Source organism: Phoenix dactylifera, chromosome 11, assembly GCF_009389715.1.
Source record: "Phoenix dactylifera cultivar Barhee BC4 chromosome 11, palm_55x_up_171113_PBpolish2nd_filt_p, whole genome shotgun sequence".
Lineage (NCBI taxonomy): Eukaryota > Viridiplantae > Streptophyta > Magnoliopsida > Arecales > Arecaceae > Phoenix > Phoenix dactylifera.
In genome coordinates this window covers 23,194,764-23,212,095 of record NC_052402.1, presented here as the reverse complement: position 1 = coordinate 23,212,095, position 17,332 = coordinate 23,194,764, and the positions used below count along the sequence as shown (strand labels likewise).

Here is a 17,332-nt window from a genome sequence, read left to right as displayed (position 1 = left end):
GGTGCCATATGTCAAGCCTATAATGGGGAAATAATAATGCCATATTTCCAGCATATAATAAGGAGAATGATAATGCTGTATTTCTAGTCTTTAGCAAGATAATGATAATGCCGCATTCCACCTTATGATTAAGAAATGATAATGTTACATTTCTAGCCTATGATGGGTAACAATAATGTCATATTTCTAGCTTGCAATGAGGCAATAATAGCATGACCATTCCAAAGCTCCACATCAAACCATCCAATTATATAAAATTTAATTTCATACTTTCTAACAAGAGTATAATTTAACACTATATTCCATGCAAAATTCAGGACAAATGATTACATCATTCCATCAAAATCCAAAATCATTGATACATAGTACACATATACATAAATAAACATAAATATATCCATCGAGAATATTTACCTCTACCAACAAGAAAAATAATATGCTTACTAGCTCAAGCGTACACCTAATGTATCCAATAATTTGACATAATTAGAAACCAATTCACCTATATCCAAACTACATTATTAATTTATTTAATTAATTACAAATTTTCTAGTTTCTAAATTTTGATGATCAAACTACCTCTAACTATAGGTTTTCCCTATCTTACCTTGATCCGTATTAATTACCAAATCTAATAAACAAAAATATTTAGGGATTTACCTTGATTTAAGGATCAGTAGAGTGATATATGCATTGCCAAACAACTTATTGTTCAGATGATTGTACCTTTGTATAGAATCAAGACCAACAATTAGAAAAGATTACCAAGGGAATAAGGGCAACAATAAAAAAAATGAAGAAGGACAATGCCAAAATGGTATCGATATGATCTAGGCAACAATTAGCAAATCAAGAAACACGAGTCCAAATAGGGTGAAGATAGCTCAACAAGGGTTGTTAATGGGGTCTAATACTCGATGAAGGATGGGATAGAGGTCAATACAATGGGCGGTCGCAAGAGAGAGAAATAGAGTGAAAGAGGCCATCTGCTAGGATCCAACATAACATAGGAGAGAGAAAGAGAAGAGGAAGAGAGAGAAAGCCAAAGAGAAGAGAGGAGGCCTTCGTAGGGGCTTAACCGATGATGAGAAAGAGGAAGAAAAAAAAGGAGGATGCAGGATCAGTGGTGGCGGTGGTCGGTAATAGTTGGAAGGCTAGCAGTCGACTGGGTGGCAACAATGGGTAATAAAGGAACAAAGGCAACCAGAGGGCAAATAAGAATAAAAGAAACAAAGAAGTGTGGATGAAAATAGGGGATTGATGATTGCTTAGCATCGGGTCGAGGCTCAGTTTGCTCACTAGTGGTTGAGATCCGATATCTCATTATAGAGGACCTATGAATACTTGACATTATCTTAAAAATAGAGAAAGATATGGGTGGATCGTGGAGACAGGGGAGACCATTGATGCGGTTTGATGATTTTGCAATGAGATCCAAGTTGGTGGTAACGATTCCATGCAAGGTTACGAAGGGAAAGAGAGAGAATCATAGCAGTGGAGGGGGCATCAGTAGTGACGACATCAACTCTGGTTAATCCAATCAAAAAAAAGTAATAGTTTCTTCAACCTGCTCAACACAAATCTCTTAATAAATTTTTTTTTAAAAAAAAAAATCATGAAAGTTGGATCCATGTCCCATTTTCTTTCATTAATATATATCAAATTTAGATACACAATCCCTATTTATATTGGTAAAGTCCACCCTTACACAATCAGATCAAATTTCTCTTCTAGCTAAAAGAGAACACAACTTTCTCAAAATAGGCATGACTAGTAGAAATAATTATAAAAAAAGAAGAAATTAAATCTTATAGGAGGTATATTAGACTTCTACATCGACTTTGCTTTTAGTTGCTTCGTCTAATTCTTTCTTGATTGAAAGATACATCTGATTAAATTTTTTTCTAAAAAAAAAAATTGGTTTGACCAGCATGTAATAGAGCATAAATGATGGAATTTAGTCCCGATCGCTTAGTACGTTATACTCTTTACGGGGTAGTGTCATATCGTAAAAAGCTCGAAAAGCTTCAAAAAATAGGGCATCTTAATCGGATCTCATATACAAGTTATGATCATTAGAAGTTTGGCTCATAATTTGGTTTTCCGATACGGAAATCTAGCTCTTAGACCAAATCTTTTCTTTCCAAATTGGCCAAAATGGTTTATATTGAGACCGATGAGCCCCGTGGATCGCCGACGAGATAGTGGCTTGGCATAGTATAGTGAAAAAAATTGAAGAAGAAACTGGCGGCCATCGTGATGCATCGTAGGTTTGGGGGTGGTTTGATAAAAGTGGAGGCTAACGAAGACAGGGAGGATCCAAAGTATCTCCTTCAACTTGAACAGGGTATGTCCCGGAAGGAGCTAGGCCATTTTGATGCTTGTCTAGGCCTGGTCCTTTCCAATCTAGGCTGGGTCTTCCCCAGACATATATTATTCTATGCTAGTTGTCATTCACATATTACGTGGTAGTAGTTTGGATAGACATTAATCCGACAAAATGCCATACTGGGCATGTCTTGTGGGGTCTAGATTTCATCATTTCTTGAAATTCCATTTCACCAAATCAAACTTCATTGGACTGGAATCAATACTACATAAGTTAGTTCAGAATTTCAAGTTGAGCCTCTAAAACATGGACTTGCCCTGAAACACAATATGAATGAGAATTTGAGATTGAAGCTGCAATATGGAAATCATATGCTGGCTTAGATTTTATAGGAACAAGCTAAACTTGAACCCCAAACTCATCAAACAAAGTAAATTCGTCGTACCAATGGACGGAAACCACGTACAAAAATCTAATGCAAATTAGATCGAGCCTCATTAACTTGAACGATACTAAACTACGTGAGCCTCATTAACTTGAACGATACTAAACTACGTGCAACCTTACGGTTCAAAGACGCCACATCTTAGCTGTCGAGAATTAAAATGTGAATGCACGCGGAAGGGAACATGCATTATTCTAAACTCATTCCTATTAGTTTAGAAGCTAAACCCTTATCACAAGGAATTTAATCATATACTATACTTTGTTTAATACGTAGCGCATTATAAATTGTATATCCTAGGCAGGGATAAGTACAAACTTGTGAGACGACCAAGCTTTTTAATGACTTGATCCAGACAAATTTCTTGCAGGCGTGGTAACTCCCATCTTCTTCCCCATCTCCAAACTGGCCTGGTCTGGTTTGGCAGGCAAAGCTTGAGTGGAAGCATTCATCATTCATTGGATGGAGCTACATTATCCACACGCTATCATATAATTATTCAATTAATTATTGGAAAATGCCCCAGGGTTATCACTTATCAATATTAAGTCACTTTCGCCGTATTATTATTATTTTGAAAAAAATAATATTCTGGTGAGTTCTAGAGCTCAAGCGAGAACATTGTAGTGCTACGTGGCGAGTCACAGCTGTCCAAGTATGAACCCATGGGCCGCGGTTCCGAAAACCGGAGCCCAGTACAGGCTCCTCTTCTACAACTACCCCTCAAAAAATCAGATAACGACGAAAATGCCACTGATTATTATCCTCAACTGTCCGCACCGTCCAGGTTCACGGCAGTACGTAATAAGCGAGAAGAAACGAGGGTAAATTGGGCATTTCAATCCATGGGCTCAGGTGAGGGACACGCGGCGAGACCGTGGTGGGAGATGGGAACCATCCCCAGAGGCTTCGGCACGTAGCCGAGCTACCAGTCCTCGAGACGCTTAAGGATTAACCTTGGACATGTCATCGTGCCACGTAGGCAAGCAGAGTCCTAGTCATCACTTCCACTTCCCCAAATTCCCCTTTAAAACCCCCTCCCCATTTCGCTTCCTCGCAACCCCAAACCCCAACTAGTCCGATCGCCCTCGTTGGGAAAAAAAGGCCGAAGAGATGAACAGGAGATTCGAATTCTCCGGCCGGTAGTATCGCCGGACGGCCACCGGAGGACTCCGAAAGTGACACGCTTTATGGCGGTGGGAAGTTATTCCATTCTTTTTGCTTTGGAAGTCGAGCGCGGCGATTGCAGCTGGGATGGGTTATTAATGGCGTCGGTCGCGATCATTTGATTTCTTCTTTTCCTCCCCTTTATTTGATGAGTTCCTGATGGCCTTTTCTTTCATCCGAGTTTTCTTGGTCGTTGCGTTAATTCGTGCTCTGGAGTCGTTTTCGTAGGGTTAATTCCACCATTTTTGGCTCCATTTAAGGGAGGATTTTTGGCTTCCGAACTTTAGAAATGGAGCGGTAGTGATCTCTACTCGATTTCTTTAGCTTGGGTTGAGATAAAGAGATTAAGGAGTGAGGGTGCTTGGATTTTGGGGAAACCATGCCGTTTCCCATGAAGATCCAACCGATCGATGCGATGGACATTCTGAGGAGCGAGCGGGCCAAGCCGGTGGCGAAATCACGGCTGAAGCGGCTCTTCGAGCGGCAATTCCAATTCCCGGCCGTGCGGAGGATATCTTCGGCCGAGAAGCTTGCCGCCGCGGCCGTTGATTCGGAGCCGAGCTCGTTGTGCCTAGACAAGATGGTCCAGAGCTTCATGGAGGACAACAACAGCGAGAAGCCGTCCCGCTGCGGCCGCCACCGCTGCAACTGCTTCCATGGTAACTGCGACGACAGCCCTGACGTGGACACTGACTTCCCTGCCGTCACAGGCGACGCCCCTCCGATAATCCCCACCACCTCCGATGCCGCTGAGTTCGTCAAGGTAGGAGGAACACCTCGATCTTCAATCGCTTCTCACTCTATTTCTTTGAGCCCCAAATCGTTACTCATCTCTATGGGATCGACATGCTCTCCAGGGTTTGGTGCTCTGTACGAGTGTGGCGGAGAGGAATCTCTTGGCGGACGCGTCGAGAATCGTGGAGAATACCAAGATCGGCGGAAAATGGACAGAAGATTCCAGAAGGGCCGTCGCCGACGGCCTCCGCGCCCTCGGCTACGACGCCGCCGTCTGCAAGTCTCGCTGGGAGAAATCCACCTCCTTTCCGGCCGGTAGACTTCGATCCAAATCGCCGTAACTTTTTAAATATTTTCTTTCGTTCGATCGATTGACGGCGTTATGTTGCACTCGACGGCAGGGGAATACGTGTACGTGGACGTGATCGTGACCAGGGAGCGGTTGCTGGTGGACGTGGACTTCCGATCGGAGTTCGAGATCGCACGGTCGACGAAGAGCTATCGGGCTGTGCTGCAATCGCTCCCGTGCATCTTCGTCGGGAAGGAGGACCGGCTGCAGCAGATCGTCGCCGTCGTCTGCGAGGCGGCGCGGCAGAGCCTCAAGAAGAAGGGCCTCCACTTTCCGCCGTGGCGGAAGCCCGAGTACATGCGGGCCAAGTGGCTCTCCTCCTACGAGCGAACGGCCCCGATCATCTCCTCAGAAACCAGGGAACAACGATCCAACGGCGAAGGAGAAGTCCAAGCGAGAGGAGAGTCGGAATATGGAAAGGAGAATGACAACAGCGGCGGCCGCGGCGCTGGCGCTGCCCATTCGATCGTGGCCAAGGAAGTAGTAGCCACCGCTGAGGCGGCAGCGGAGGAGGTCACGGTGGCGGGGTTGCCGTGGCAGCCGCCGGCGGTGAAGCCGAAGGCCGCTCATAGTGGGGCGAAGGTAGTCACCGGTTTGGCTTCTGTTCTCAAAGAGAAACCCTGATCTTCGAATTTTTGGCTTTTCTTCCTGAGAAAAATAGATAAAACCGGAAAAATTCCTCTTTTTTTTTTTTTTTTTGGTTTGGCGCCCTTTTGTGGGCTTGTGAGAAGAGAAACTCCCCTTGATTAATATGATATTATCATAGAGTAACATATCTTTTGTAAATATCTAATTTGGGCGCCCCGGCCGACCAGCATCTGGTACGCGTTTATAGTAATTTTATTTCATTTCATTTCTCAGCTTTAATTAATTAATAATTTATTTTTGTTCATGTTGTTCCAACTGAACAAGCTTCGGCAGCGGCGGTTTCTTAAAGGGAAACAGCGATGACAAGCGATGGAATAAAGGTTTCTCTCCTCCCCTTTTATGTCCTCCTCCTTTTTTTTAATAATTGTTTTTAGATCTCGATAAAGTATAATATTGGAAAAAAAAAAAAAAACGGAACGCGGGTTTGATGACGGCACGCTCTCGAGCACCGTGAACGTTGCTTCCATGGTCCGAAGCGAATTGATAAATTGACGGAAGTACCCCTCTCTCGAAACTTCCCAGGCTTCGCAAGCTGGCATCTCAGAGCCCGTTATGCCAAAGCGCGCCGTCCTTATCCTTCTCCCTCTCGGGATCTGAAGCGCACGTTAGCCTCTGCGTTCCCTTTAGGATCTAACATGCGCCAAAAAGCCCCTGGTCCTGCCTCCAAGATGGCGACATCCCCTCCCTCCCCACCACAGTCGTTGCGCCATCTTTTTTAATTTGGGTTCACGAATGTTGTTACTGAGAAGAAACCCTGAAGCTTTCACGAAGGCTACACGCTTCCCTTTTAAAAGTGGGGACCCTTTATTGGAGTGTGAAGGCATGAATCATCCTTGGCCATGAATAAAGCAATCCAGGGTCCTTCTAATAATGACAAACAGTAATAGCCCCTAACACCGATGACGGAGTAGTAATTATTGCAATTATGATATCTACTTTTGGGAAAGCAGCGACCCCCCAACCCCCAGCCCTACCCATCTCTTTTGCTTCCTCGTGTGCCCAACATCTGGAAGGCGGAGCCATCATAGCTCTGGACCCTCGTACGGGAAGCAAACCAGGCCGCTGTCAGGCCCACCACCCATCGTCACTAGCCTTCGGCCTTCGGTTTTGAAATGATGGATCCAGGATCTTCCACGGGAAAAAGATAGACGCTAATCAGCTGAGCTAAGTCTGCTTGGCCTGTAGCTTATACAAATCCAAAGCTTAGGTCACTTTCGAAAACTACTCAGCCCACGTCCTCCTGTCTGCTCGTATTTTCTGAAAAACAAGGGGCTGACGAGCCCTTTGCCTCCCTGATTGGCCTCCGGAGGTTGCCGGTCCATGTATGATTGCTGAGCTCTTGCATTGAAGTCCGCCGGAAATCCCCTCTTCCGGTGGAAAGAAGAGGAAAAATAATCGGCAGCCATGCCGTCATCTCTGTCACCAAATTTAGCCTTTGTTTTCCAACGAGACAACGTCACCGTATGGGCTAGGAATCTCGACCTCGTCACATGTATATTTATATGTTCTCTCTCTCTTTCTATTGCCAACGACTGCCATCATAGATCAAACGGTCCAGGAAAATGGTTGGACCACTCTATGAGCCCATGGGGGACAAACCCTATCCATAGTAGACGTGGGCAGGCCAATGCTCGGCTCCATTCCCTGGGTGCAGCATGTTAGGTGTGGCTTCGGTTGGCCCCTTTCACGCATTACGACACTCTAGCTACTGACACGCGTCCACCTATTATCGGAGAGAGGGTGACCCTGGGGTGAAAAGGACGGCCCTTTGGTCGCTTGACAGCTGTCGCAAACCTCTCTTACCTCTTTGATGTATGGCATGAGCAATTATTTTTAGGAGCCCTTTCCAAACAGGGACCCTCGAAAGCTTTGCTGCCTTCTTCTCAATCTGATCCAAAATGGAAAAGCCAGCTGGTACTTGTTTAGTTTCACTCTATCATGCAATTTATCTAGGTTTTTTTTTTTTTTGTTGCTAAAACGAGCGATTCATGTCTGACGAGTATGAATACATACAATAAAGTCAGAAAATAGAATATCTCCAAGTGCCAGAGGCAGCTCCTCATCCCCAGTTCACACGGTACTATCCGTATAGCTGGCCACCCAATCCACAATTTCATTAGCTTCACGAAAGACATGCTTGGCCTGAAAGGCTCACTCCATCTATTATTCAATGTTTAGAGGCCCCACTTGTCAATTCACCATTTATGATTCCACAAATATACTAAATGACCAAAAATGTGAACCTACAAGACCTCTCCATGGTCCTAACTGGTTAGTGTGAATATTGTAAGTGAAATCTTGTCACAAGGCAACTTTAGCAGCGGCACGTCCGAGGAAATCTCAGTTTTAGGATGCTTGGCAAAGTAGGTATAAAGTTTATGGCACAAGTTACATAATGCTAGGGAATAATTTATAAGGACTGAGCTGTGAGTATTAGACAATCAGTTCATCCGTGGAGACTTGTTTGTTAGTCATATTTTTAGGCATTTACGTCCTCTTGAGTAACTTGAAAGTGACCCTAAAACCATGGAAAAGGAGAGATTGAGACCTCCTAGGAGGATAATTCTATAAATAATTAGGATCAGATTAAGACAGCTATCGATGAAAAATAGGCCTTGATTGGGTTGATATGCATCTTCAACAAATTTTATTTCTTTAATTATATATTTTGATTAAAGAAAGTCCAACTTGTTTAGCTGGTGCGAGATTTTCATCTCCGCCAGGTTATCTTGGCTGGTTTAAACCAATATATCTCTATTTATCTCCCGACATGATATCATAGTGCTAGCTGGGATGAGAAACAATTTAGTTTTCCAACATTCTATTTGACCTGTTTACTGGCATCTTGATTGATAAATCCTATTTATAAGATATCAGTTTTTTGGCCTAGATGGAACCACAGTACTTGTATTTCTTGACCAAAAGTTTCCAGTTCTTCACTATCTTGAATGATCTTAAACCATGGGCAGCAATCGAGCTGCATAGGCGTGGCATGAAAGATAGTTTAATTGCTCCTTGGTGGAGTTCGAAGGGCTCGAGTCTTTCAAACCAAAGAGTCCGAAGGTGATTATGCCAAGAGTTGGGGGGCAATAGCCAAAATCATCTCACTACGCGGGGGAAGACCACTCTAAGGTTGGGCACCTCAAGGGTGGAGGAAAGCCCCAAAGGCAGAGAAGGTGGTCCAAGAGAAGAAGCCCGGAGGTAACTGCTTCCCATGGAATGGTTCACATTAGACTAGAAATTGTCCCAAGAGGAGTGCTCTGGATGCTATGATAGAGAAGCAAGAGAGCTTAGATACCATATGTTGCCACGGAATTCCGGACCGAGGTCAGAGCGCAGCTCGGCTGATCTTGAAATCGACGAGAATCGAGCTAAACAAGGCAGCCGAGGTGTTGAGAAGTTGATCTCCTCTGGAGACGGCCTACAAGAAGTTTGCTTGTCGGAGAGTTTCCGGCGGAGAACTCTTCGATGCCTAAGTTAGAATAGAAAGGCAATATTGTGGAAGAAAAAAAAAATTTAGCAGAGTGAAGTTCTCTCTGAGTGAATATCATATATATGAGGGCCCCTAAACTACCCTTGTATATAGGATAGTCTATTTTGTCATTACATGATTTGATGTGACGTGTGTTAATGACTAGTTGTACATTTACAGCGTGGAAATCATTCAGCTTGGGCGGCATACGACACTGATCATGCGGCGACTATAGTATTGTCATGATTGTTGGCTGCTAAAACTGTCGGTCTTTATCGGCACGTGCCGATTAGCTCCTCGGTTATCACCAAAGTTGTTCACCTCGGTTTACACCGAAGTCAAGATGGTCAGCCTAATCTAAGATCAAAATATTGTTCACCTCGGTTTATACTGAGGTCAAGAAAGTCGGCCTAATCTGAGGTCGATATGTCCAACATTTTTTTCATCACTTGCCCTCCACTTTCGAGACCGAGCTGCATTTTAGTTCGAGCATCGGAAGTCATATCATCATCTCGATCGAGGGCAAAGCTTCTAAAAGAGAGCATTAATGTGCCAGTTGATCTTTCCGAATCGTCACCATATTGTAAGCTATCCCGAGGAGCTATTATTCCGGGATTATCCCAAGGCGTCGTTTATGCAGCAATTCTGGTGAATCGCTTACGTCATATCTCAATTTAACACGTGGCTGAATCTGCTCGAGTAGTCAAACTGTTGCTTTGATCAGGGTCGTCTGTGCCTCTATATAAGAGTAACTCCCTCCCTCAGTTAGCACCCTTGCTTCATTTGCAGATCTTCCTGAGTGCATGAGTGCGCAAGCTCTCAGGTGGCGCTCCGACGAGGCTTCTCTTCTTTGGCTTCGGTGTCCTCCGTGCTCCTCCATTTTTCGGTGGGTACCCACTCTTGGTTGCTCGAATTCCTTCCTTTGATTTCTCCTTCATCTTTTCTCTTCCCTTTTTTCGCTAGCATGAGTGATGCCGAGGTCAACGCCTCGGCAGGGAGTTGGTCGTTCAACCATTCTCCCTGAGCTTAGCAGTCCTCACCTCCAGGTCAGGCGGAGCCCGAGGTCCGCTTTGGACCAGACTATAAGGTGTCCATCCTCATCCAAGAGGAAATAGACCTTATCCAAACTCAACACTTCATACCTCCTAAGTTCACCTTTAAACTTGTCGGTCCTGATGACCAGGTAACAAGTCCTTCTCCCTCTCGACTTGTCCTGTATGAGGAAACTCTCAGGGATGGGTTGAGATTACCTCTTCATCCCTTCTTTGTCCAATTATGAGGGTTTACAGCCTCGTCCAAACCCAGCTAGTTTCGAACTCCTGGCGAATCTACGTCATTTTTCTTTCTTTTTGTCTTTTCTTGAACATCCGGGCCTCAAGTTCCCTCTTCCGAGGATGCTTCACTCTGAAGAGGCATCCTTGGAACAGCAACCCGTGGTACTTTTATTCTTAGAAGGGCCACCAGTTGATCCGAAATACTCCCTCTTCCATTCATGGATGGAAAAGGAGGTTCCTCTTTGTTTTCTCCGAGCAGCCATGGCGGTTTGAAATCCTGTGGAAGGCACCTCAAAAATCTTTGAATCGAACCCTGAGGTTGTCTGGCAATGAAGGGTCCTTGGACGCTCTTCTTAAATCTCAATCCAAAATTTCTGCATTGTAAGAATTGTTTGTTGGGAACCCGCCCATGCCGCTGATATTTCAAAACAAAAATCAGATGGCAGCGGAAAGGGGGCATGTGCGGGATCAACGTTCATCGCATGAACGTTATTTCGAGACCTTTTGTAATTAGGTAAGAATTAAAACTTTTAAAATCATTAGGAAGATCAGATCTTCACCTTGCGCGGGTAGATGATCACCGCAAATCTGAATTCGTGGGTTTCGGAAGAGGGTTCGCTTGAAGCCGTTCAAACGTCCGGCCTCTACGGGTATCCACACGAAGTAGAGGACCGATCAAATCTTTCTTGTCTTCCCGGGGTGCTAGCTCCCTTGCAAAGACTTCTTTTGATGGCTGATCTCCTCTCTTTCAATCAACCCTTGATTGTACTTGAGAGGAGGAAGAAGAAGGATGAAGAAGAGGAAGAAGATCCAAGCCCCTGCAGCCTTCTTTCTATCTCCCTGCATTGGATGGAGGAAGAGAGGGGAAGGAGGCCGCCACCCTTTCTTTTGCCTTCTCTCTTGCTTGCGGCTGAAACAAGGGAGGATGAGGGATGGCCACGGCTTGGAGGAGGAGAAAAGCTTCAACTAGGGCGCCGGCCCTAGTCCTCCTTTAATAAGGATGAAGGGCTCCTACAAGTTAGGAGCCCTTGAATACTTTCCAAGAGGGGGCGCCGGCCCCCTCTCTTCATGCCGCACCTAATCAAGGATGAGAGGGGCTTATGCCCCTCTTACTTGGTTAACCCAATCCTCTTCCAAAGAGGATTAGGTGCCCTTCTCATGGTTTAGTCCTAATCTAATTAGGATTAACCAAATCATGAATCAATTGGGTTTAATCTATGCTAGTCCTAATCCAATTAGGACTTGAATGAACCATGACTCAATTGAACTCTTCAATCCTAATCCAATTAGGAGTCATGTTAATTCATTAGATTAATAATTAATTAGGACTTAAGGAATCCTAATCCAAATTAGGACATATTTAATTTTAGTCCTAATCCAATTAGGACTCTATTTGAATCCGAAGTCCTAATCCGATTAGGACTCTAGAAATCCTACTCCAAGTAGGAATCCGATTTTAATTTAAAATTCCTAATCTCATTAGGATTGTAGGAATCCTATTTCAAGTAGGAATCCCAGTCCTACTCCAACTAGGATTCCCAGTCCTAATCCAATTAGGACTCTAGGAATCCTACCCGAAGTAGGATTTGTGTTTAAGTCCAATTAATTAATTCCCTTTGTTCCTTCTTCAGCTTCTTATCAATCGAATTGATTATTTGTGATTCATAATCACTTTTCAACCATCGGATCGGTCAATACTTCTAGTGTGTGTGTAACCCCATAGGTTCTACTCTGACTGGTAGTGAGATATATTGCGATCTCTATCACAATATCATTGAAAACTCCTTTCAATGGGTTGGAACGATTCCAACTCAACTCATTAGGGTTTATCGATCATCGAGATAATCCCTGTGAGTCTCACCATCCACCAGTGACACCTAGCAGCATGTAGTGGCTACCCAGCAGAATGGAATGATGAACCTCTAGGTGCAGTTATCATGTGATACAGTCCTACTATCGTGGATCCCTACAGGACGGAGGTCATGGACAACTTGTCAAACCTCATCGTCTGTCATATGTCAAGATTTATTCGACTTGAGTTCGATAGTGGAAAACTCTTTTTCTACTTTATATTACTGCCCTGGCCAAGGTCTTAGAACTCAGTCTAACAAATCACATAGGATCACTCCTCTTCTATCAAGGTCGATAGATTCCTTATAGGCGCATACCCTACTCCTACAGTGAACTTACTGCAGCCAATCTACACTGCATGGACCCATATGGCTAGAGACCATGTATGTGTGCAGTCAAACTACAATAACCTCACTGTGAGTAGCCGAAGCACCGCAGGTCAAAGGACCAGTCACACTACTACAACATCAAGCAAGTCACTGACGAGTGGATAGACATCCAAGTGACTTCTTGTCTTGGTCACGCTCAGTACCCTTGTTCTCTAACAAGCACCTGCACTATCACTTCAGTGTCCCTACACTGTGGACTCAAGTCTCGTCCATCCAGAAGGAAAGTGATCTGTGCACTGATCGGATCGATCACCGTCCTCGTGATGATCCATTGATCAGGAGCATTTAGAAATTAATCACCAATGATACATGGCTCAAATTCTCAACTCTTGAGAATATGTATCATCATCTTATTAATTTCTTGGACGATTCATAGACACATAAATAATATGAATGAAAAGATGCCTTTTATTTATTCAATAATAAACAGTCAAGTACAAAATTATGTCCCTATAATCAACAATGTGTCAGCCAAATTGGCTTCTAGGGCATACATCTAACAATCTCCCACTTGCACTAAAGCCAATTGGTCATATATCTTAGGCCCATCTTCTCAAGGTGGGCTTCAGTCTTTTGCTGACTCAGCTGCTTAGTGAACGGGTCTGCCACGTTATCCGCGGAGTCTACTCTCTGCACCTCTACATATTTCTTCTCAACATAGTCGCGTATGAGATGGAAGCGCCGCTCTATATGCTTAGACTTCTGATGAGACCTTGGCTCCTTAGCAAGGGCTATGGCGCCATTATTATCGCAGTAGAGTGTTATGGCATCTGATGTCATCACGTCCAACTCTGTAATGAATTTCTTGAACCAGAAGCCTTCCTTAGCAGCTTCAGAGGCGGCGATGTATTCAGCTTCCATAGTAGAATCAGCAATGATCGGTTGTTTAGAACTCTTCCAATTTACCGTACCACCATTGCACAAGAACACATATCCAGATGTTGACTTTCTGTCATCGACATCAGTCATGAAGTCTGAATCTGTGTACCCTTTTACCTTTAACTCTGATGATCCTCCAAAAACCAAGAATAAATCTTTAGTTCTTCTCAAGTACTTGAGAATATTCTTCACAGCTGTCCAGTGTTCTTCATCTGGATTCGACTGATATCTGCTTGTGACACTCACAGCAAGAGCTATATCAGGTCGTGTACACAGCATGGCATACATGAGGCTTCCTATTGCCGATGCATAGGGAATCTTGCTCATGCGTTGAATCTCTTCAGATGTGTTGGGGCACATCTTCTTGGAGAGATGAATTCCATGCCTAAGGGGTAAGAGACCCCTCTTGGAGTTTTCCATGCTGAACCTCTTCAGCACCTCCTTTATGTACATCTTCTGTGAAAGGCCAAGCATCCTTTTAGATCTATCTCTATAGACCTTTATTCCCAAAATATAGGATGCTTCCCCAAGGTCTTTCATGGAGAATTCTTTTGACAACCAGACCTTGACCGAGGTTAGCATGGGAATATCATTCCCTATTAGTAGGATGTCGTCCACGTACAATACGAGAAATACGACAGCGCTCCCACTAACCTTTTTGTAAACACACGGTTCCTCTTCGTTTTTGATGAAATCAAACGTTTTGATTGCGTCATCGAAACGAGTGTTCCAACTCCGAGAGGCTTGCTTTAGTCCATAGATGGACCTTTGCAGCTTGCAGACCTTGTGATCTCCATCACTGGAAGTGAAACCCAAAGGCTGTTCCATATAGATATCTTCATTAAGATGTCCATTCAGGAAGGCAGTTTTCACATCTATCTGCCAGATTTCATAATTATGAAATGCTGCAATAGCAAGCAATGTTCGGATGGATTTTAGCATGGCTACAGGTGAAAAGGTCTTCTGATAGTCAATGCCTTCGCGCTGACTATACCCTTTCGCCACAAGCCTTGCCTTATAGGTCTCTACCTCTCCATCCGAACCTATCTTCCTTTTATAGATCCATTTGCATCCAATAGGTACAATACCTTCTGGTGGGTCTACTAAGGTCCAGACTTGGTTGGAATGCATGGAGTCTAATTCTGACTTCATGGCTTCCAGCCATTTCTCGGAATCGATATCAGATATCGCCTCGTTGTAGGTTTTGGGATCCTGTATGTGATCCCTATCTTCCACTAGGAACATTTCCTCGATATCCTCTTCTAGTATACCTAAGTATCTATCGGGAGGATGGGAGACCCTACTAGATCTACGAGGTGGTCGAGGGACATCGTGTACTGGCTCTTTATGAATGGGTTCTATAGGATCCATGACTCGTTGCTTTTCAGAGATTTTCTCTTCAAGCTCAATTTTTCTTCCACTGCCTCTATCAAGGATAAACTGATTTTCCAAGAAGATGGCATGACGGCTCACAAACACATTGTGATCCTCTGAGACGTAAAAATTGTATCCTAATGACTCTTTAGGATATCCTATAAAACGAGCACTTATGGTCCTAGCCTCTAACTTGTCCGCCTGTAGTCTCTTGACGTGGGCCGGACATCCCCAAATCTTGAGATGACCCAGACTTGGTTTCTTACCATGCCATATCTCATACGGTGTGGTAGGAACGGATTTAGAGGGAACTCTATTCAATAAATAAATCGATGTGAGTAAGGCATCCCCCCAAAGGAACATAGGTAAATCAGTAAAGCTCATCATGGACCTGACCATGTCCAACAGGGTCCGATTCCTCCTCTCTGACACCCCGTTGAGTTGAGGTGTACCCGGAGGTGTCCATTGTGAGACTATGCCGTTTTCTTTGAGATAGTCCCGGAATTCCCCACTAAGGTATTCTCCTCCTCGATCTGATCGAAGAGCCTTAAGAGATTTTCCGGTTTGTTTTTCTACTTCATTCTTGAACTCTTTGAACTTTTCAAAAGATTCAGACTTGTGTCTCATAAGATACACATACCCATATCGTGAATAATCATCGGTAAAGGTAATGAAGTAAGAATAACATCCCCTGGCTAGCACATCGAATGGGCCACATACATCTGTATGTACTAGGGTAAGTATTTCAGTGGTCCTCTCTCCATGTCCTACAAAGGGCAGTCTAGCCATTTTTCCTCGAAGACAGGACTCGCAAACTGGATATGACTCGGAAGTCAATGAGCCGAGAAGCCCATCTTTATCCATTTTGTTCATCCTATCCTCTCCAATATGGCCAAGTCTGAGGTGCCACAAATATCTTTGGTTTATCTCATCTCTAGATCTTTTGGATCCTTTGGCACTCACTTCTTGCTCGGTAATATTCACAGATACATCCATATGTAAATGATAGAGACTGTCGATCATGAAACCACGTGCGACTATTTTATTTCTTAAATAAATAGAACAGCAGTCTTTGTCAAAAGTAAAAACATGACCTTCCTGTGCTAGACATGAAACAGAAATCAAATTTCTGCTAGCAGCAGGTACACAATAGCAGTCTCTAAGTAATAAACTAAATCCAGACGGTAGTCGCAGATGGTAGGTGCCCACAGCCACAGCAGCAACTTTTGCCCCGTTGCCAACCCGAAGGGTTACCGCACCTTCCGCCAGCCTTCTACTTTCCTTTAGACCCTGCATGGTAGTGCACAAATGAGCACTAGAACCAGAATCTATAACCCAACTAGAAGTAGAAGAAACCGTTAGATTAGTTTCAATTATGAGCAAGTCTATACCTTCTGAAGGCGTGTCACCTTTCTTGTTCTTCAGGCTCTCGAGGTATGAAGTACAGTTTCTCTTCCAGTGGCCTTCGACATTGCAGTGGAAACATTTTCCTTTGTCGTTAGCCTTTTTCTTTTGAACTTCCTTCTTTGGCTTCTTGTCTTTCTTCTGCTTCTTAGCAGGCTTCTTTTTCTTCCAAGTAGACTTTCTCTTGGAACCAGAAGTCAACTCAGCAGCAAGGACATTACCCCTTGAACCTTTCAAGGCTCCCTCAGCAGTTACCAACATGTTGATTAGTTCAGTCTTAGTGCATTCAATCTTATTCATGTGGTAGTTTACTATAAACTGACCAAATGAATCAGGAAGTGACTGTAGGATCAAATCCACTTGTAATTCCTTGTGCATGTCCATACCGAGCTTCTCAAGCTCCTCCAGATCCTTGATCATAGTCAGACCGTGATCATGGACAGACTGCCCCTCGCGCATCTTTGTTTTGAAAAGCCTCTTGGACACTTCAAAACGAGCTGTGCGACTCTGCTCACCATACAACTCTTGCAGGTGTGCCAGTATGTCCCTAGCAGTCTTCATATTTTCATGCTGGCATTGGAGTTCATTTGACATGGATGCCATCATATAGCATTTTACTCTAATGTCATCATCCAACCACTTTTTATGCATCTCACGCTGAACATCAGTAGGACGTGTTGGTAGTGTGGGGATATCTGAATCGAGTATGTAGCCTATTTTCTCACAGTCCAAAACAATTTTGAGATTTCTAAGCCAGTCTTTGTAATTGGTTCCGGTCAGTCGGTTGGTCTCAAGAATACGAGTCAAAGGGTTTGAAGCTGACATTGTATCTGCAGAGAGTAAAGATTCTAGTTAGACTTTTGTACTTGATCCTAATCTGTTCTAAGGTCTTTTAGAACAAATGTAACTCCCACTATTTTCTCGAATCCCTCACACTCCCCTGGTAGGAAAACGGAAATCCCACACGACTAGGGTTTCTAGTGGGTACTGCGGCCCCACCGATTTACATGCCACCT

The 17,332-nt window shown here is 43.9% G+C and overlaps 1 protein-coding gene across 1 annotated transcript; it reads left to right on the top strand.

Annotated features, from left to right (window-relative positions):
* The first annotated feature begins 3,822 nt into the window (after positions 1-3,822).
* Positions 3,823-5,900, top strand: LOC103695730. Its single transcript, XM_008777122.3, has 3 exons — positions 3,823-4,704; positions 4,799-4,991; positions 5,078-5,900. Exons 1-3 carry the CDS (start codon positions 4,321-4,323, stop codon positions 5,647-5,649), a joined length of 1,149 nt encoding a protein of 382 aa, XP_008775344.1. The 5' UTR covers positions 3,823-4,320; the 3' UTR covers positions 5,650-5,900.
* The last annotated feature ends 11,432 nt before the right edge of the window (positions 5,901-17,332 follow it).